This window comes from Bacillus rossius, assembly GCF_032445375.1.
Source record: "Bacillus rossius redtenbacheri isolate Brsri chromosome 4 unlocalized genomic scaffold, Brsri_v3 Brsri_v3_scf4_2, whole genome shotgun sequence".
Classification (NCBI taxonomy): Eukaryota; Metazoa; Arthropoda; class Insecta; order Phasmatodea; family Bacillidae; genus Bacillus; species Bacillus rossius.
This window is the reverse complement of record NW_026962011.1, coordinates 10,960,827-10,984,230: the sequence shown is the minus strand read 5'-3', so window position 1 is coordinate 10,984,230 and position 23,404 is coordinate 10,960,827. Positions and strand designations below refer to the sequence as shown.

At 38.8% G+C, this 23,404-nt stretch overlaps 1 protein-coding gene across 4 annotated transcripts in view; it reads right to left on the bottom strand.

Moving 5' to 3' along the window:
• The window catches only part of LOC134541884 (lysine-specific histone demethylase 1A-like), a 686,470-nt gene that overhangs the window by 643,326 nt on the left and 19,740 nt on the right, over positions 1-23,404 (bottom strand). For 3 of the 4 annotated variants that reach the window (XM_063385605.1, XM_063385604.1, XM_063385606.1), the window contains exon 11: positions 22,704-22,852. In XM_063385605.1, coding sequence (XP_063241675.1) covers positions 22,704-22,852 — 149 coding nt within the window. Of the gene's footprint in view, positions 1-21,885; positions 22,853-23,404 lie in introns of those variants that run through there. The other variant, XM_063385603.1, reaches the window with a different exon arrangement.

The window sequence follows — 23,404 nt, the reverse complement described above, 5'->3', positions numbered from 1 at the left end:
TGTTGTTCGTGTATTTTCTGTTCTTGTTACAACTGTCTCGTTGTCAACCCACTGCTTGCCTGCGCTGTGATATTATTTCGACTAATTCCTTCGACGTAATTATCTTTGTTCTGTCTATATGTTTAATATTTGACATCAGTTGATTTTGGCTTGTTTTCTGTGTGTTTTTGTATTCATATTTCTTGTTCCCTCTTGTGGTTTCTCTATGACATGCAGTTAAAACCAGCATTGGCGTTATGTCCATGAATCTAATTTAAAACCAAGGAAAAAAATTTTATATATATAACCTGCACGCGCTATGAATTGGTTGAAGAGCCGTCACTGGAGCGGAACGAAGGAAACCAGAAAGGGACATGAAATGGCGGACAAGGCGGGGAGGAGTAGAGGAGAGGAGTGAAGAGGAGAGGAGAGGATACGAGAGGGGGATGGAGGCCGAGGCCAGCTATTCGCGGTGATTGAGTCGCGTCACACACCTGCTCGCGAATTGCGGCTCGCCAACTTCGCCATACAAGGTCTCTGCGTGCATCCGTGGACTAAGGCGTTGCGCCACATATATACAATACAGCCCATCTGATCTCGACGTTTAGGATCATTTTACAAGTCATTTTTGTTTGAAGCTTCACAAAAATATACTTATACTCAACCTGAAATACATTTACTACAGCTGACACCATAATATAAGAGTTATTTTCATTATTTAACATCTTTATATATATATATATATAACAGGTCGTTATAATCAAGGGATAAACTTGCATACGTGACACGGAACAATTACCTTTTTTTGTATTGTACTAGATAAGAATAAAATATTAGCTTTAGATTTCTGCTCCACACAAATTTAAGTAATGTTTTTCTTTTCAGGGTGAACCGAAGCGAGAATCACGCCTTATTCACGTGTGACAGAACAATCGCGGCGAGATTTCGGCAGACGATACTGATGCCCCGTTCTCGACGATTCGCACATTATAAAAAAAAAATCACCCGTGCGAAGGCCCAAGCCAGAGACGGTCACCGATATCGCCCGCGGATCGTCGAAGGTTTAATTTCATCGGCGGCGCTTTTCAACGGCCACTCCCGCGAGAAAGGAGTCGCAGCAGACGAGAAGTTAAACGACCACAGTCGGACTGCAACTCCAGCGTTCGGCCACCTCACCCAATCACCCACAGGGACGCCCTGTAATATATACAGATCACAAATAAGAAGAAGAAACCTCGTCGCAACATGAGAGTATACCAGTGGCTAACTAATTATCCGACTTACTTCTTGTGAAGGCGGCGTGTGTACGCGGGCAAGCACGGGGGGGGGGGGGGGGGCGTTTTTAATGCTACGTCGTAGGACAGAGACCGCGGCTTCTCGTGAGCTACAAATCAACCTCTGAGGAGGACAGCTCATCCTCTCCCCAGACCTCTCGGCGAGACGATAAAGAGCCCGCACAACTGCCGCGTGCAATTGACCTGCGCGTCTTGTCCCCCTAACGGCCGACCTTGAGCTGCTGAAACGCTCGACAGACGAACAATCGATTCATCGTCTGATTTAACGGCGAGTAAGGGGGGGGGGGGGCGGACGGAAGTCCACCAACTCCACCCCTCCCCTTTCTCGGCAATCAGCACGTTTCCGTGTTCCGAGCAGTGTTGCCAGACGTACGAGAATTCTCGTATTTGTACGAGAATGTAGAACCTGTGTACGTTGTACGAGGTAAAGTTGGATCTCGTACGCTTTTGTACGAGAATTTTGAAGATCACTATCACTGTTGGTTTTTTTTTACCCGGGTTCTAGTAAGCTATATTAGTTTTATTGTATCGTTTTGTCAAAACAAGTGCATAACATGGGACTCTGCTTTCTTCTGAATGTATGAAACAAGCGGGGAACTGTGTGAAATTCTAGCCCACTAAAAGTATGCTCAACAAAATGAACAGTGCCAACCTCTATTTGTCTAGCGTAGGAAATGATGACCCAGTCAGAATAATGTTAAATGCACAACCCCTAACTCACAATTTAGAGTATTTTTGTATGTTAAAATAACGAAAATTAAAAAAAAAACGGATATTTTTTACGAAATAAATAATGCAAAAAGACTGAATGGCAGAAATAATTGTATTGTTGTGAAAATTGTTAATAATGTTTTACTTATGTAATCATAGGATTGTGAAAATTGTTTAGTTTAGATTTGTTAGGCTTGTAACTCAAATGTTAAGTATATAAAAATATTGTAGAAACACATTTAAACTTTTGCTTTTACATTACCATTGTGTACGAGATTTGTTGTGTGTCGTACGAGTATTTTCGCTCCTTGGTACGAGACATTGACATTTACAATCTGGCAACACTGGTTCCGAGGCGGCTCCTGAATCGGCGCGCAAGGGCTCGTGTGGAGAGGGTCGCACGGTGTCCATGTAGTTCGGAACCAGCTACTATCCTGGTGGTCCGGTAGCTCTGGGCATCAGTGCATTACTGTATGGCATACAACCCTAGCTTTACACATTTTTAATGGGTCTATGACTTTCTTGTGTACTTCTCAAGACATCCTACGATACAATTGATCGTAGAACTGTAATTTTAAATCAAAATATATATATATATATATATATATATATATATATATATATATATAAGTTATACTTACATAGGCGCGTTATGGAAAAATGATGAGTGAATTTTTACGATTGAATACTGAGTATTTGTTTAATAAATATTTGTTACAGGAAATTTCAAAATAGTTCAGTGACTTAAATAAAAAAGAAGTGTAACTTCTATCGCACGTACATAAGCACATACACTTTTGTTTATATCTGAATCGTTGTCACTGTTTCGGTTAAAGAAAGGCTTTATAATTTTAATATGTGTTAAAAAAAAATGCCGTGAAATAAGGGGTTGAGATCGCTTAAGAGGCCGTGTCAGTAAATGTTTATTTCCAATATTATGCTCTAGAAGTTCTCTCTTTTAACAGTGAGATTTAGTGGCTTTTTCAACCGAAGGAACTGTAGCCGCAGCGCGTGATAAAGCTACTATACCCTTATCACAGGATTAGTGGGAAGGTTGACAGCTCGAGTTTACTCGACGAAAAATGTATCTGGTTCCTCGACAATCTGAGAGGATGACAATCTAACCGGCGGCTCACTAGGAAATTGCGGATGCAGGGATTCAGAGTCAAGAAACCTCACATTTACAACTGTAGTATCAGTAGTATCTAAAAATGTTAATACTTTAAACGTATCGGAATACAATTAATCTTCAAACATGTGGTAATTATTATTTATCTGGATGTAATATTCCGGGAAAAATAATGTTAGTTGACATTAAAAAGTATACGAAATTCATCATGTAACGCTATAAAAGGATAATAACATAAATGCATATGCTTAGATATTGCATATGCATCACACACAATCTAAATACAATCTCACTTAAGTCAGACTACCTAATTTTTTACAATGCACCATCATACAGTTTAAAAGAGGTAGGAGAACCTCTTATCGACGTTGTTTAAAAGAATTTAAATTTACAAATATTACTATTTATCTTATTACGATATGTAGCCTACCTTTATGAATAAGAATTTACAAAAAAATTATTGAATTTATTACATTACACTTTAACATTACACAAGACTAAAACACTAACAAAACTTAATTTTATATATTGCTGTAGCATATTACAAGACGAAATAACTCACAAGACTAACATTAAGAGGGCTGCATTACAAATTTACTTTACAGAGGAGAAAATATCCTTTTAAGATATTTCATTACCTCATTGATTACAGGATTACACAATACTGCCGTTGATGTGATCGTAGATATAAAGTATTTAAAAAATATATTCCATTATGTTTATGTAAATATTTTGAAAACGTTATTGCTTATAGATGCTCATTATTTAAATAATAAAGAATCTTTTACTTTTATGTACTGAACAAACAAAATACTTATAAGTTAATAAGAATAAGCTTAGTTGAGTAACATCATCAATTTGTATTGAATTCAATGTACATATCGAAAATCATGTACAATGAATGCAACTGATTGAATTCAATAAATATTTGATCTTGTCAAACGGCCATAATATTGATGTAGATTAGGGACCGGAAAAATTCGCGGTTTCGACGGCCTTCAGGATAGACTGCACATTCCCCTGTACGCTCGGGCAAATAACGCCAGTTCATTTGCTGCTGACTTGTTAGTCGTCTCAGCTGGTTTGTCTGTGATTCGATCCTTCTTTGGTTGGAGGTTTATAATTGGTTGAGATTCGTCCAGATGAACAGTAAGCCAATAGCAAAATCATCTAAAAAGTATATGTATTTGACTTCTAGCCTATCGCCGAATGAATCCGCGAATTTTTCCGGTCTCTAATAAATATAGATGCTCACATGCATCGTGAGAGTCCGTATAAAGCCTATTACAATTCTATAAGTATACATTAAAATGCTTTTAAAATATACGTATGTAATATAATTAAAACTTGTTTAAGTAAGATCATCACAAAAAAATGAAGATCATTCAACAGTAAGTTATGTTTTATAAGATTTTAACAAAACACACATACCATAAGAGAATATTAATCATGCCACATAATTAAACACAAAATACTCATTCCATTAGGCGCTACGTAAAAATAACTTCTATTTTTATGCTGATCACTTTGCATTGTTTTATATATATCATTATTTCTAATTTTTAATATTCTCTACACATTAACTGAAATTAATTATTTACAGAGTCTTAGCAAATGTTGGTCTGTACCACATACAGTTCGTACGATATCTCTACATGAAACACATACAGTTCTTTATTAGTAATTTCAATTATATTTCATGAACATAATGAAATTAGTATAGGCCCTAGGTTGTTCACTGTTAATTGAGTACTTATGAAGTATTTTCATTGTGAGTTAACATACATACCAAATGCCATTCTTCCAGTAAAGTTACAAAGAAGACAACAAGATAATATAAATATGTATGTAGTACCATATTTTAAACCCCTATTAAATGAATAATAACTCAATCTCTATTCTGGGCTATTAAGTAATATTTTTTATTACTGTTATTTGTAACTTAAATAAAATGACAACTAACAAATTAGTAAAAAAATATAATTACGTGCGATATAGTGTGACATTTGACTTGGACGGCAAACGAATATAGTAAAATGTCTATGACAATGTTAACTTTACTCATTATTATGGAAAGAAACAAAATGGGCAGATTAGCATATTCTACGCTGACATTTAAAAATGCTCAATTCAAAATGAACATTCCCTAGCAAGAAAATTTATTTTATATCACCACAAAAAGTCAAACTGCGGCGTCATTTTCCCGATGACAAACAAAAAAGTTGTATGGTCGCGAATAATTCATTCGTATGGCGTCACATCAGCGGAATATTCCCTTGGCATAAATGTGTGAAGTCTGTGGCACTTGTGGAGAAATAAACCTTCGCTCGAACACAAAAACAAATGAACGAACAGCTTTTTTTTTTTTTTGATGGGATGTGCAATCGGAGACTCCTGGGGTGGTTGAAGAGTGTCAGGTTGGTTGCCAGACCAGATAGTAAAAGCTCAGGGGCTGAGGATGAAAAAGGCCTATCTCCAAATTATTAAGTATAAATGTTGTCATGTAATAGTTAAAGACTTGATTACACCCAGGTTTTTAAACCCATCATGATCATGAAGACACTGATCAAAACGTAATGTGCAATACATTTCAATGGTCTTTTCAGTTTTTGCTAAATAATTATAAATATAAGCAAAATTTCACTTTATCTGGACAAATAAAAATATTGATAATATTATTTTCATCACAGAAATAATATATGATATGATAACTAAATTTGAAAAAAGCGGTTATGTTAAATGTATTGTATACTTTCAGTAGCCAAAATTTCCGGCCCCTACCTCTTATAGACTTTGAGAAAAACTGCCTTTTAAAAAAACATTGATATAGATAGGAGCACAAATTTGTGACACGGCCTCTTAAGTACCTTAGGACCACGAGGTGATAGGTTTAAAAAACAAGTAAGCTATTTTAAAAAATGAACGCCAACTTGATGTGTAAATCGACCTCAGATTAGACTACCAGAATAAAAACTAAGTAATAAAATGATATTTTCCGAACAGAAAACAAAAATTAAAAACCACACACCACTGCAACGTTATCACTCTTCGCGTTCGTGCGAACTATTGGTAAGATATGGTTTTCAAGTCCTCGCGTGTATCTAAATGTGGTACCAGGAATTCACAGTTGTATTCAGCAGCGTTTTTTTTTTTTTTTTTTAAATTTTAATGGTTAGACGTGTTGAGCACCGAGTCGGAAACAAGAATGATATTAAATACGACGCAACGCAACCGATCATATTAGCATGTTTCATCTAAGCCTAAAGGGGAACAGACACAAGCGACCAGCGAAAGGCAGCAAGAGGCAGCAAGAGGCAGCAAGAGGCAACACGAGGCAGCGGAGGGCGGCTCGTTACCGCGCGGAGGCAGCCGCCGATAAGGGTCGAAGAAGGCAGGGCGCGCCCGGGTCGTAAATCTCCGGGACGCGGATCGCGTCGCAAGCCGTGTATGATGAACGGTAGCGCCTCCGCGGGGCCATCCCACGCGGCCACACGCACTTCCACACTCCCGACGGCGCTGTTAACAGGAGAAGGCGCGTTACGTCCTGCTGTACAACACCGTGTTCCATCTCGCCTCACTACAGCTATGATCCAATCAAGTTATTTGGCTTTCTGGCCACTTCTCTCCACGTCAACTTAAAATAAGTATTAAAAAAACATGTCATTGGATCAAGTGAATTGATCTGGGATTATTAATGACAGCAAACAAGCAACAATCTCTATTCAACATTTTAGTTACATCATTTTAAGGCGCACTGAGGGTGAAAATTAAGTATGCAACGGAAAATCGTCGATCTGCGCGCGCACCAAGGACGGTATTTTTACATAATGAAGTCTATGGTGCGCTTGAGCCTACGAGCCGAAGTCTTCCAGATAACCGACTGCAAATGGCGGTAAACCTGTATATACTCACTTAAGTGAACAGCGAGGGACGTAATTAGAGTATCGGTGTGCCGAATTAATCCATATAGTAGCAAAACTTTGCTGGAATACATTTTGTAAAATTTAATAATCGTAAGAAGAAATAATCGTAACTTAAAAAATACATCAGGAACCTGGCATTATAGATATGTTACTCTGGTTTTTAAATTCTATGACAATGTATATATGTAGCTCAGTGTTGCCAATAACAGCAACACGAAAATGCAGTTAATCATTGCCGTGCGTGGTTAGTAGGTACTTATGGACAACCACTTGGGAATTCTATAATTTTTTTAATATAAAACGAACATTGAAAACAACCAACATTATATAAAAATACGAAACATTATGCTGTTTCAAATTCTTTTAGTGATACAGTGTGAGGTTTCTAATCGCGTCGCAGCAAATTTTGGGCGAGGTTCAAAGGATCCAATCCCGCGCTGGGAAAAATCTTTTACTTTTTAGGGGTTGGCGTGAATACAAGAATAAAATTTAAATAAGCACAAACGTAACTAGTAATATTATTTCTTTAACAGTTAAAAACATGAACCCAGTCCTATCACTAAAAACCAAACTTTCGTTTTCAACTCGGAGTGATCTTCTATATAATACCATAGCCATTTTTTTAACGAGAAAAATGGTAGGCAACTGTAGTGTGCTCAGCGAATTTAGCGATCCAAGACTCCAAGACTAGACTAGTGAATATCAATAATATAACAAAGACTTTTCGTGATTGGTTTGCAAGGGTGATTACAACAAGGCCGTAGCAAACCAACAGGAGTCCTTGTTAATGTTCTCCTTTCAACGTCAACTTCCCTGGCGACAATGCAACCGGACGACTAGTTTAAACGTAAAATTATAACACCCATTCACGTATAGTTATTTTTTGTATAAATACTACACTTTCAAGAAACCGAGGGTATTATTTGTTCAAAATAAATTTATCTGCTTTTAAAGGCATGTCCCGCAATATTAACTGCGATTTGGAGACTGTACTCTAAAAATAAAATGACGAAAGAGAGAAAAAGTAAATCAAGTATAAGTAACGACCGGACGTGAAATTTTAATGGCCAGGGTCTCGGTAATTTGCTATGGAAGAATGGAAGCGATATAAAATATGATAACTGCTTCACCAACAGCCTCCCCTCTTCCCTTCTCAACACACTCACGGCTCCCGCTTGACTGGGCCGCCAGACGTGGTTTATGCTTGTTTTATAGCATGGCTCACTAACTAATATTAAAACAAAACCCATGTCCAAGGTGGAACTTGAACCCAAGACTCGGGTGTTAGAAGTCAGGCACGCCGACCCCTAGACCACAAAGGCCCCTGTCCACATGAGATTTTTAAAAACCACCCCGTCCCTTTTTCCCATCCCTTACAGCTGCGTTTTGGTACCTCTTGATGAAATTTAGCACGCTTGACCAAAATTTTTGTCCACAACTGATTTAGAAAAAAAAGAGGACAATCACTATCCATGTGAGATTCAGAAAAATCACCCCAATCCCCTTTTCACCACTTCTTATAGCTATACTGAACTCCTTATAACTGTGTACCTGTATATACGTACGAGATGAAATTTTGCAAAACTGACAAAAATTACTGTTTACGTATAATTTCGAGAAAAAACAAAAAAACAAATAGTACGGAAGATCACTGTCTATATAAGATTTCGAAGAGGAGAAAACATTCTAACCTATTTTCGCACCAAATAGTTTAGTGTATTATATATATATAAAAAAGAAGTATAACTTCTAACGTACGCCACGGTCGGTGATATCTAGAAACCAAACTCATTTCGAGCCGGTACACGAAAACAAGCCAGCCTACATTTCCTGCCGTCTCCGAGATTCCTCTCGAGGCGCTTGTAGCAGAATTGAACAGGGTTGTGAACCGCCTCATTCAGCCCGGACCTGCTGTGAATGAGGCGACGGTTCTTTGACGAAACGCACCGCCTTCCTGCGACCAAGAGGACGGCGGTACTCCGGCCCGACGCCAAAGGGCTCGTCGGCAGATTCCCTTGACATTCGAGCCACCCGCGTTCATTGTCGCGGGGGACCTTCCAACAGCACGCCGGCAACCCACCACCTGGGGCCGTGCGCGCCGATAGAATACACTTCCCGTCTCAGGCAAGGCATCGCAGCTCCAAACCCTTCTCTCTGTTACAAATTACAGTAAATTTACACGCATTTCACCGGAGAATGCGCCTCGAATAACTGAAGGGTTCTTCGTAGTCCCAAATAACTAGCTCTTCGTATAAAAATACGACAGATTCCTAATCCCGAGTTCTGTGTTCCGTCGTGAACGGGGTGAACACGCTCGTGGAAGGAAATGGAGGCATGTAATACTGCGACTGGTACGTAGCCAAGCCTCCAAACACATTACTTTAAATAAAAGATGCAAAGTAAATCTTGAAACATTGAGATTTGTACTTTTAATCCTTCATGCAAGAATTAGATTATTTGAGCCACTACTTCACTTGTATAAACTTACCCTTAAATAAATGGCAAGCAAGAGCTTATAGACAAAGAAGTTGTCAGAGGGAGAAAAGAAAAGATCCAAAGACATTTCAAAGAAGAAATGAGACTTCTAGTAAACATCCCAGTGAGTGCGTTTTCCGTAAACTTAAAGTTTTGGGTTTTGCATCCAATCCAAGAATTAGTGGTAGAATCTGCAAATTCGGGGATCAGTATCCAAGAGTCGTTCGTGGATGCTTCTTGCTTCTGACGTGACCCGATGAGAGGTGACGGACGATATGAGAGTGGAGCTTTGACAGAAGGTGTTATTAACACTCCAAGATGAGTCTTCTACGCAAGAAACCTCAGTGCTCGTACAGTTATGAAGATATCCATAATGCTTCGACAACGTATTACCTCTGCACGTATACGCTCGATATGGCCGGAAGAGTAAGAAGGGGGGGGGGGGAGAGAGAAGAGAATGAACAATTTTAGTATACGAATACTCTCAATATTGTTTTAACTTGCTAATTATATAAGTTTTATTTAAAAGGGCCTATATTATACGTGTAATAAAGCCACTGGGATAGTAAATTTAGAAACTGTATTAATGGTTAGGCTAAATGATTTTTGAATGGGAGCCGAGACAGACCTAGAGGAATGAGGAATCAGAATCATAGGTCAGAAACATGTATGAAAAATAAATGTGTTTTCCCAAATTACTTCACAGAAATTATTTTAACGACAGCGAAAAGTTTAGCAAGGTTGTAGAAATTTGTTTAAATAAACATAATCTAAACTCGTAAGTATTTCATCTGAATTTTTTTTTCCTATTATTTTTAATGGAAAGGTTGTTCAGCTCCAGTTTTAAAGGTGTGTACCTGTCTTGGAGGCATTTTAGATCATGTAATATTTTCGACTTAACTTTTTTTTTTTTTTTTTGCGATGAACCTACAGCCGAAGTTTTTCGATAGAATTCTGATTCAGCCTCCAGATATTTGTGGTCTACGGAATACTCAATTCAAACTCGTGGCTATGAGAGGTGTGGCCGAGTTACAAACTGAAGACTAAAATAATATGTAAATATAAGACGGAAGAACAGCTTCCTACCGTCGCCATTTCGTCCCCGGCCTGCGTGGTCGCCGCAGCACGGGGGCGGAATGCGGGTTGGCTAACAAGGCTGTCCTCGCGGTCGGTGGTTCGAACCAGCGCGCTTCCTGTAGCGCGTGTCATCCTTAGTGTGCAGTGCGCACTCTCTCTTTCCAATGCTACACGCCATGGATCACCAAATTTTTAAACCCAGCTTTGCAAAATAAATGTATCTTTTTTAAACCTATCTGAACTTGTAAAACAAAATTTTAAGTGAGATTTTTGTAAATACGTGTTCCTGTTGTAATTTATCAAGAGCATAATTCGGTAATAGTCAATTTTTACTTCTAAGAATACGTAATTGAAAACCGCCATCTTGGTTTCAACAGTTTTTGCCAACACACTTTTTATACAATTTTATATTAAAAAGTTTGGCTCTTTTGTGCATAACACATAATTAAATATTAAAACTTATTACAGCGATGGTGTATACCCTCCACCCGAAATCCTAAACTAAAAAAAAAAAATCGATCATTCCCACCGACAACAGGAAAGAATTTGAAAGCAAACAGAGGGCAGAGTGGTTCTATCCCCCCCCCCCCCCCCCCCGACCGCCCCTCGAAGTGAAATTCTGCGTACGCTCCCGCCGTTCGATAATGGACTCTAAATATTTACACTGCGCAGCTTGGGCGGTCCACATCTACGAGCGAGCCTGCTCGGAGTTGGCCTTCGTGAACGGACGCGGTGCCGCCATCGCGGAGGGAAGGAACGGGGAGTGCGGCGGAGTGTGAAACGAGATCTTCATGTCGCCCTCCTCGTGCTCCGTCGACCAGCGCGGCCGCCATTGTTGGCGCTTGTCTGCCGACTCCTGCCGACTCCACTCCACTGCGAGATTCCTCAACATCTCACGGCGGATTGCATTATGTTATTCTGTGGTAGGAAAGCAGCTTGAAAATTAGTCCTTTTATTCCTCCACTTCCTCCCAGCATGGTGAAATCGGACTTTCGCACGGTCGCCACTATTAGTTACAAAACCTGCGGGAAGGTTTGGTACTTTTTTTCTTTAATGTCTTGTAGTTAAATATGGCATTTAGAGAGTACATATTACTTTCTGATGATGGACACGCACGACGAACAGTATAGCATTCATCTGCGAATGCACTTTTTCTTATATTAAAATGTCACAAAAGACGAGAAAATTGAATTCATACTACACTCTCTAAATTAACTTGTAACAACTCAAGAAACGGGACCATTAAGACAGAAACGCGGTCCGTACAGGCTGGAAGCCGTCACTGCGCAGCGCGACTACCTCTTGAAGGGATTTTCGAACGATACTTCACAGTAGCAGATATCGGCCTCGCTGCAAGAAGCTTAGCCATTCGGTAGAAACTGGGAATCAGTACCTGGGATAATATGTAGCAACAGACGTCGACTCACTCACCGCTTCACCTCTACAGAAACTGGGCGACCTGTCGACACGACTCCAACGCTTCACTTGCCAAAGGCGAAGCGTCTGTGCAACATCCGATGTGCAGTGCCAACAACAGAAGGCTGATAGCGCGGAGTGTCACCGGTGATGGTTGAGTGGTCTGGTCACTCACCTCTCACCTAGGCGATCCAATTACCAACGAGATCAAACCCGGCATTTTTTTTTGCAAACAGGAAACGCGGCGGACGTTTCCGTGTTCCGGTATGTTTTCTTGAAGTTCTCCCGTATTCCCTACCAATTCGCTCCGTCGATACTTCACTTTCGTCTCATATTCCATCGTCGTCTCTTATGACCCCGATGTCGTCAAAACGCTAAGGGGCCCGCCTAGTCGAGGGTGTATTTGTGTTCGTGAGACGGGACGATAAGTGCGACGCTCGCTGGTGCCTCTAACGCGGTATCACCTCTATGTGCAAAGCTCTGAACTGGCGTGCAGTCTTCTAGTTGTAAATAAGGTAACTATGAAATATGAGTGGTAACCATAATATTTTATGTCAGAGAAATGAAGATAAAGAAGTTATGCAAGTCCCTCGAGTGCTTTCAAGAATCTGTAACGAATTTTTTGTGCCTAAAAATTATCCTGAAACACGCGTTTTAGCCCTTTTCACTCTCTAAAAATACGGTTTAAAAACAAAATACGGAAACAGAACTACTCATCCGCCTTCAGCGTATTCATAAATGCTTTTCGTAAACAGACACCACCCGGATATCTTGATTACTTTTTAAATCGCGTTTTTTTTTCTGAAGCTCAGCACATCGAACGTGTGCCCGGGTAGGCGGGACGAATATCAATCCACAATGAACGATCATACGGCAGAAACGGCGTTGTCGGAGTGCGAGGAAGTCGAGAGGATGGGTGCGGGGAAGGGGTTGGAGGGCAGAGAACCACCAAAAGGAAGCCAGGACGCGGCGGGATGGCTAGGGGCCAAATTACAGGGCGCGGCAACCGTTTAATTCGAGAAGTTAGCACCTCCGCGCTCAGCCCCGGGTCTTTGTGCCTTTGTGCTCGGCGGAGGCGACGGAAGGGATGCGGCCCCCCTTCTCGCCGCGGCCATTGTGTTCCCTCGCTGACCGCGCCTTCCTTGCGCCGCACGGCTCCTTGCAGTCGTCGCTCGTTTCAACAGCGCTCTGCTTTCAGCTGTTACCTTACTATACACTCGCTAGAGAACATCTGTTTGAGGACACGAAGCTACTGCCCTTTGTTTGGAACACATTTCACCTACCATCATGCATACTTTTGTTCTCGGGCTCGACAACTGACATCGCCTGAAATTGCTAGCAGATTGCTGTAAGCGAGAAACAAGACCGTACATCGAACCTCAGACGAAGTCCGTGCGACGTGAAGGAGGGGAAAGTAAGAACAACTGCATCCAAGTTAATACTTTAATGCTCGTAAGGGACATCAAACAAAAACGTCTGAAAATAATAATACTGTTGAGAGAGGAAAAACGTAAAACTTAGGCTACTTGTAACTCTTTAATTAACCCTAATTAGTACAACCACTAAAATAAAATTGTTAGAGTATTCTGCTTGGGTATATTTAAGCATAGGCTTAAATATAACCAAGAAAAATATACGGATGTAATTTATGTTTCCATTCGTTCATTTGTAAGCCCAATACACCAAAATAGTTGGGAAATTTCCATTTCAATTTCTAGGTAATGCTTACTACTCACGAATCTTGGATCCTTTATTACCATACACAAAAAAGGAAATCAATTAAGGCACTGTACAATAAAGTTCCCATACGTGACCAAGAAATAAAAATCATGTTGAGGCCGGTCCCACTGCAAGCAAAACTATATTTACTAAAGTTTAAACACTAAAGATAAAAATTGCTTGCCCAGATGGGGCCTACTGTGTATATAAATACCAAAACAGAGGGAAAATAACTTAAGTCCAAAAACGTTGAAGGGTGGCAAAACATCAACAAGATTTTATTTTATTTTCATTATAATTTATTTTCATTATAGCAAAACATTTACATATATTATATATATATAATCAAAATGATTAGGATATAAGTTTATATAACAAAAGTGTATTTTATAGAACAATATAAGAAAAATTAAAGGTTATGAGGTTTCGCTCACTATAACTAATTCTGTCATCAGCCTGTATCAAAACATTAATAAATGGAAAAGAGTGATCAAGAAAAAACAACATAATTGAAACATATAATTTTAGAGATCATGTTTTCAAAGTATTTGGAGAGCTAAAGTATTCTTCCTGAGAGAAAGATGGCCAAACATCTTGCAATCGTTAAAGCAAAATTTTCAGGAAAAGTGCAGAAAGTGTACTATGGAAAACTAACTTTAGGAGCACCTATGAAAAATATTCACTCTTATTTTTCACAGGTGCATCACACAAAGACAAATCCATACAAAACTCCAACATAACAACAATCAAAACACATTAAATTCTGAAAAAGTACTGGACATTACAAAAAATAAACAAACACTGTCGTACTTAGCTCTCCAAACTTATATTACTTCGGTGACCCTCTCTTCCTCTCAACGCTGTTTCTCCTGTGTCTGCATCATGATTTTCTGTCTAATCCGCTCTCAAAACCCGAGTGTATATATACTACAATTCCTCCCCCTTCCCTCCTATTACCCAAAAACTCTCTGGGAATTCGGAACATCTGAGAAATAACTGAACCCTTGAACATTCTTCACTAATCAGTATTATAATTGGCACAATCGATATCTAGACGAGGCTGCCTCTTTTAATCTTCTTTCTAAGCTCTCAGTTTGTCCGACATGGTACCCTGTGTCTACCCATCTACCCATTCCATGTTCCAGATTCCACTCCGCACGACTGTCCCTCGAGGAGGCTAGTTCAATGCCACGGACTCTCTCTCCCGGTCCAGCAACCAATACTCCTCGGACAAACCTAAGCCCCGCCCCCGCATCCAAATTTCATGTTTGTGGGCCGAGTTTTATTGCGATCAATTTGAATTTTTTATATCTATGACATTTGTACATTGGTACATGAAGTTCTTGAATCAGAATTATTATTTGTTTGATGTTTCGGGTAGTAGTTTTAAATGTAATATACGACTGGCCTCGAAAATCAGCTTCCCCACTGGCCAGAAGAAAATAAAGAGACGGGTCAGTCACCCTTGCTGGGGCCGTTGGCTCCGACGTGACTGACCCTACAGCCCTTGAGTGCAACCAGCAGGACGTACCTTCACAAGATGTGCTTATCCCGTCGCTGCTTCTTTTGAAGAGATCCGTCCGGCCAAGCAGTAGCCCTTAGTTTTCATTACTGAATATTTAATGAAATCTTAAATTGAAACATATTATAAATTCATTGATACCTTATACATTAAAAATAGCAAATAAAATTAAATGGGTCGTATTACTTGTCCTTTAGTTATAGTTGTTTGTTGAACCACGACCTACGATGGGTCAGTAGCTGATAGAACATACAAACTGAAACGGCATGAAGACACCGAAATCACCCACTCGTCAACTAAAACTCCAAAAAATGTGTTCTTTTTTTCCCTCGGAGTATACTTTTGGTTGGTTTACACCTTTTTAAAGTCCCCTTTAAAAATGTAAACGGATAACAAAGATTACTGCTGTGACGGATTTATTTCTGATGAAACGTGTAGCCGTGTATTATTTTCTAGGTAGTTTTTTGTTTGAGCGCCCAAAAGAATCTCCGAACTTACCTTTTTGCTTCTCATTAATATATGGTTCTGTCCTCGCGATAGTAATCACCTGATATTAGTTTTAATTAGTATGGAAATTTGTGCGGCATTTGGCCATTGGCGTGCTACCCCATCCTTTCCTAGCATGTCCTCTAATCTCTTATCGCAACCCTCTGAACCAATTTTAATTACCTTTTGCCTCCAGACCCTTCGTAGCGAGGTTTGCGTGACGATCGGAAAGAGAGCGAAAGAGTTGGGATGTATTTATGGATTGTTGCTTCAAACACGGGTCATAGATTGAAGTGCAAGATTGCACGAGCAATTAGTATTAGTAGTTAATCAGCTTTCTCGTCTCTTGAGAAAGGGAATCTCCACTCCTTGTGTGTATGTGTGTGTGTCGGTGAAAATACCGCCTTCGTCGGAATTGCAGCAGCCATGGAGTTTGTAAATGTCAGGAGATGGCATGCTGTGACGCGGTTCTTATGCTGTGATGGACTTTTTTTTTACTCCACCGCCATATTGAAACACCCAAAATATTGCAGAAATTTTGCTTTACCATGGTTACAAGAGCGTATCCATTTCAAAACGGGAAAAATTAGGGGGAGAAGGGGGGCAAGTTTTGGTCCATTGTGAATACGGTAATAAACATGACAAAAGAAAGTGCATAATTTATTTTTTTTAAATTTTTTAACTACATCTCCTTGCTCTTTGTGTTTTTTTTTTCACTTCGGAAGTGGTGCGGGCAGCTGTCTCACCTTGCCCCCTCACCCATGGATAAGCCCCTTGGATGTTTTATAAGAATGAATCCAGATTTCCGTCGTTAAACAGTCTTTTCCATAAAAATGCACAAAACAGACTTCACTCGGTGTTTTGGGTGTCCTGAAAACACGGCGCAGACCATCATCTGGACAAAAAAGTGACCACGCAGTAACCATGAATGGCAATCCCCTGGTATGTATCAGCACACTGAACTAGTATGACAAAGACCCAGCAACCAGCCATTCTCGAGGTTTTACTATGAAAACCAGTGTAAATAAGTAATACATTATGTCCATTAAAATATTTAAGACCACTCTTGCCCATTAAAAACGTTTTTAAGTACTAATACAATTATGCATTAAAATTTAAAAATATATATATTTGCATTCAAACTCAAACTGTGGCAACAAGAATAGCAACATGAAATGAAAAGTCCTGGCAGCCCTGTTGTTTCACTTCTAATGTAACTAAATTTTTATTGGTTCAATTTATATAACTTCCAAATATTTTAGAGTAAAAGCGCGTTTCCCTAAAAGTTACTGATGTATTAAGTGTGGAGCACTCAACACTCAGTAGTGACACACTAGTAACCAATTTTCCACTGTATAGTTATAAAACTTGATCGTAAGCTGCTTGGACAGGATGAGTTTTCAAAAATTGAATTTCCGTGTTATCACAAATACAGTCATAAACAAAAAAAATGTTGAATGTTTGTTTGGAAGGCTTTAGTTTAGTGAGTTACTGTTCTATGTGTATACACTACATCTTATTTCACCTAATTCATTATTATTTATGCTTATTTATAATTACAATAATGAGACTCTGTAATGTAAGAGCTGTCATTGTAACTCAGTTCCTGTCCATTCTTATTTCATCATCTGCCTCTACCAGAAAAACTAATTCTACATGTTGTTTAAATAAACATGAGATGTTAAAAATATAAATTTGCAAGGAACATATGTACTTTTCTTTCCTTGCACATTAGCATTACATCAAAAAAGACTAACAACTGAACGTGACTCATGTATAATTTCTAAAAAGTAAAAAAAAAAAAGTATTTACAATATAAAAACTTTAGGCTTTACAAGCTAAGCTCACCGGATAAAAAATTAGTCACCCCCGGAGAAGTCGGTACAAGCATCATTTGATACCGTGTAACTCCGCCTCTGGACTTGATAACCGCCTGGATTCGGTTAAGAAACGAGTCCTCCAGGTTGTGCAGGTACGTCGCATCCAGGTTAGGCCACACGACGACGATTTGATAGCGCAATTCCACAAAATCGCGGGGACGCTAATATCGGCGTTTTACCCGCAGTTCCAACATGTTCCACAGCTTTTCAGGTGAACTTCCAAGCCAATCGAGATGTAATAGGATGGAGAGTGTGTTCATAAAACCAGTCACATATGCGTCCAGCCCGATGAACTTAACTGTTGTCATCTTGAAAAAACAGGGTATACTGATCATGCACATGTTGACTGAAAGGCAATACATGATTCAGAATTTTTTAATAAACATGCTGGTTCATGTTTAGAGACCTGCAAAATTCGCGGATTCATTCGGTGATAGGCTAGAATTCAAACACATATACCTCTTAGATAATTTTGCTATTGGCTTACTGTTCATCTGGACGAATCTCAACCAGTTATAAACCCTCAACCAAAGAAGGCTTTAATCACAGACAAACCAGCTGAGACGACTTACAAGTCGGCAGCCAATGAACTTACGTTATTTGCCCGAGTATACAGGGGTATGTGCAGTCTATCCTGAAGGCCATCTAAACCGCGAATTTTGCAGGTCTCTATTCATGTTAGTGGTCACCGCAGTGAGCGGACCCAATTCATGAAACGAAAAACACCCCCAAAACGCCACAGACCCACCTCCGGCTTGAACCTGACCTCGCACACATCCAGGATGAAATGCTTCATTTGGCCTTCGATGCTCTCGACGACGTGTGTCATTGGAATACAGGCAAAAACGTGATTCGTCAGACCACATTAAGTTCCGCCAGTCAGCTAATGTCCTCGTTCGATGATTTCTAGCCCATTGAAGATAAGCAGCTTTATGTGCCTGTGTGATCAATTGCCTCAGCTTTATGTGCCTGTGTGAGCAATTGCCTCTTGCGAGGTGACAGACTCCAAATGTTCACTGCATGCAGTTCCCGTCGCAATGTTCTCTCTCTGACAGGTTGGGATGTACCTTCATTCACTGACTACAACAATTCCTGCTGGGTTTAAAAGCGATTTTGATTCAAAAGCCGTGAAACGCGTCTCAGGCCCCTCTCATTCAGGATCTTTTTCCAAGCACAATTCTGACGTCGTGTTTCGTGGACACGTGTAGTACACCACTGCTTGTAGACACGTTGAACAGTCCTCTGCGAAACACATACAAGTCCAGTACTTCACGCACCGTATGCCCATTGGCACAGCCAAACACGATTGCACCCTTTTTGCCACTCTGTGACATCCTTGCATCTACCCATGTTGACCTACACTGTCCGCTTAAAACAGCGATGTCTCACTGAGCACTACTGCCTTATGCTCACGTAGAGGCAGTGCTGTTGAGCACAGGACTCGTTCGCTACGCCATCGTTACAGGCTTAACAATCCATCTGTGCTTGCGCACTAGGGTGACTAATGTTTTCTCCAATGAGCTTATGTTATAGTAGTTATTAAAGATATGTCTCCACAACTATTCTAACAAATAATTTTCATCAGAAATGTAAAAACTGTACTTGAGAAGAGTGGCACAATCTCAAAATGTCTTAAACATATTTACCTTCTGGCCTGTTGCCTTCCGCCTACATTTTTTTTTAACTAACGAAAAAAAAAACACTTTGCTAAACTAAAAAACCAATCTTTTATTTAAAGCATTTTAGAGCCATTTCATTTTTTTTTAAATTATGTGTTCGCTAACTCATTGGACACTGGTATCATAGATCTCAAGAACCCAATGTATGCAAGCAGATCAGAAGAAATTTTTCTTCTGATTCCAATATGCAGCTTTTGCAAGTTTATCACCCTCACACAATTAAATGACCAATCAGCAGGCTACGGTAGAATCAGCACTACGGCCCCCGCGGGTCTGCCGGAGCCATGTCTGTGACACGGTGCCCTAACTCATCAGCAGCCATTCACCTAACACGCAAGCGAGCGATGCTAACAAGGTTTCGATGTATGGACGGTGAAAGCATGCACGGAGTGCAGGAGAGTGGGGTGGCCGGCTGATTGCCGGCAGGGCCCTGGGATTACGCCCACCGTGCGGGCCCAATCAGCAGCAAATGTTTCAGGCCCTGCTCTGGGTGTGGTTCCCGGTGATCAGCATATGTAAAGGTTGCAAGCTGGCCTGCTACCTATGAGTAACTAAGTCAACGTGCTCGGAGCCTGGTGTAGATGGTAACACCATGGGCTCACCCATGGACTGAGTAGCATACTTATGTTTATAATGAAAAAATATGATGATGATGATGATGATGATGATGATGATGATGATGATGATTATTATTCTTTATAGCTCAATTCAAAGTGTAGTGATTCCAAACAACGCAGCAGTGATAGAAACATAACCTGAGGTTTTATAGCAGGTAAATTCTACCGTGGGCATCAGGGGCGTATCAAATGGGCGGGGCAACCACCCAGAGCCCTGCATTGGCACTTTTGTTATTCTGGCACCTGAAATACTAACATATTTCAAAATAAATTAGCAAACCCATCGTAACAATTTAAGTTTCAGGTTGGCTTGGAAAAAAATGTGTTAAAAGAGTTTATTTTGAAAATATTTTTGCCTCTATTAACCCTTCCCCCAACTGTAAGTCTCATCTCGAAAAGAACCTCACAAACGTAAATAGCCAGGGCCCCACAAAGTCTACGGCTGCCAATAGTAGGCATTCTCTTCTGTAGGTGAAACACATAAAAAAAACCTGAACTCAAACAGGTCATATTTGGCAAGTGCAAAATCCCAGAATTGACCGGGAATCGAACCCTGGACCTTAGGTCTGCCAGCTATGAGTACTGACCACTAGAATAAATGGCATGATATAGATATCAAAGAACAAATCATGCTGATAATATTTACAAGCAACCTGTAGATGCTGTATTTTCATTGAAATGTTTTCATGGTGCTCCTACACAATACTGCAGAGCACTATCTAAATTAATTAAAAATTTTCAATTATTTTGCTAAAAAAATAAAGCCAAATACTACTATAGTGCTGTTCATACTTAGCTTGCAACAGAGTAAATGACACATTATATTGATATATTGTAATTGTCTAGTGAGATTTTCTAACTTAATGTTCATCATGCATGTGTTTGCCTCTGAGTTCACGTACTCATTAAATTTTTCATATAGGCATTGTCAATGTGTACAAATTAAAAAAAAAAAAATTAATGCCCAATCATATGTATTCAAAATGGTGACTAACTTAGGTACTAGTAAAAATATTTATTATTCAAAACAGCCTTAAATGACTGAAGCTGACCGAGCATTAAATATCTTAAATGTTAAAAAAATCTGGAAAATAATCACAAGTGCAAAATCCCAGAATTGACCGGGAATCGAACCCTGGACCTTAGGTCTGCCAGCTATGAGTACTGACCACTAGAATAAATGGCATGATATATATATCAAAGAACAAATCATGCTGATAATATTTACAAGGTTAAAATTAAAATGTGGGAATTAAAAAATAAATAAATTGTTAACAATACATTGAAACACACTTTAAAATAAGTACTTGCTTTGCTAGATGAATATAAATGAAGATATCTAATCACTAACATGAGTCAACCAAAAAACACGAACATGTAAACGCAACAGGATAAAAATACACAGAGTGAGAACTCAACAGAATCCTTAGAGGTCAAGTAGCCATTGTACAAATGGCAGAGACCAACACGTGGCAAACCATAAGCAAGCAATGGAGGCTAAACTAGTTTTATAAAACTGCTAGATGGTGCATTTTAATTAGGGACCCTGGAAATTGGTAAATACAATTGATCGAAAGTAGTGGGGCAAAACATAAAAGCGATGCAAAAAATCTGTGTAAAAAATTTAACATTACTTCTAAAATTCAGTATCAAATGTTCATTTTTTTACCTTACATTCCCTTAAAAATTGTTTATTATAAACTGGTGATTCTTAATAAAAGGTCTCCTTTTTCAAAAAAAAAAAAAGAATTAATAATGTTTTCTTTAACTTCTTTTTATTTACCAATAATTCTCTAAGAGGATGTTTTGACACTTATATTAATTTAACTGGTTTATCAGAAGTTTATTAAAAGTACTATGACATTGTATGACTGGTTGATTAGATTGCTACATAAAATATTCTGTAAGAAGGTGTGAAAAAATTGTTAGCTTAGTTACCGGTACATTAAAAGTAGGTATCTTAAAACAGTAAGGATGGTTGGTTACGCTATCTAGTTATATTTTAAATTGGTAATTCATAATGATCTTAAGTGTTTTTAATGTGGCTAATCAAACCTAATCCACCAGCAACACTATTTAAAGTATTTTATATGTTGCTAACTTAACCAACCATCTACACTATTTTTAGATATTCTGAATTTAACGAACCAAACCTAAATACTCATTGAAATAGTTAATTTTTTGAAGTATCACAGCACCTTTTTAAAAAATGTTTGAAAAATATGTCAGGAAATAAATGAAAAGCAGTTTTATTAATTTCATTCAGAAAAGAGGTCCTTCAGAATTACAAATTAAATATACACCTGATTATCTCTTTAACTTTCATAAAATTCTACGCAAAAAAGTTAAATATCTTACTGTTACATCATTTACACATGGAAGGTATCAAAAAAAAAAGCAATAAACTCCCAACATTTGACTTAACCTACACAATGTGTACAATTCTAGTTATTGTATTAACAAATTAAGTAAATTTAAACAAAGGAATAAGGCTAAAAGTATGTAATACATTGTAAACATGTTTTGTCATACTTTTAACAATTATTTCTTGTCCTAAACAATAAAATTATGAAAACAGCTGTATTTCAAGCCAAATATATTTCTCATCAAAAATGTTTAAATTTCGCGAAAAACTTTAATGGGTGAATTTTGTCTTTTTTCACGAATTTCGCGGTTCACAAAAGTTAGGGGTCCCGAGTTATAATCCCCCATAAGTTATTTACATCACTTACCGTATTTTCCATGAAATCATGCAGACAGCGACATATGTACGTATAAAGCTGGAGCTTGGTTACCTGTTAGATGACTTCCAGTGAACTCAAAGTCGTCATCTTGGTCCCAGTGCTTCAGCGAGAGGGTGGAAAGGGGCGTAGCATTTGCAAACTCAAGGTTTGCAAAGTGCCAGTCCAATATTTGGCGGTCCCTCGATGACAGGTATACATCACTGCACACGTTAATATATTTTAGAACTATATTTATTGAAACTAGTTTATTTTACTCCATTTTTTTAGTTCTAAAAACAAATTTGAAGGGAACAAAATGTGAAATAAGAAGAAAAACAATCTCTTTTAATAATTATTTTCATGACATGAATTTCCTTAAAACTTTTCTCATGCTGTTAGCACCTTAAACTGTAGCAATACAAACACACCACAACCATTTTAAAATTATATAAAAAATTGCTTACCATAAAATGGCAACATGTTATAAAAAGAATAATAGTATTACCTTTTATGTAACCTATTTTATGGGTAACATGGGTTTTTCTTTTTTTCCTTATGAATTGGCCATTGTGTTGTAAATTTGAAGTATTTGACACAAATTTATTTTTGACCTAAATTCTCCAACATAAACTTTATTCAACCTTTGCGCATACTGATCAAATCTTTCCTACGAGAGTCACACGACACTTTCCCAACGCTTCAACCTCCACCCAGATCAACAACCCTCTGGTTTCTAGAACAGACCACTGGCCAGTGAACGGACAGCTTGCGCC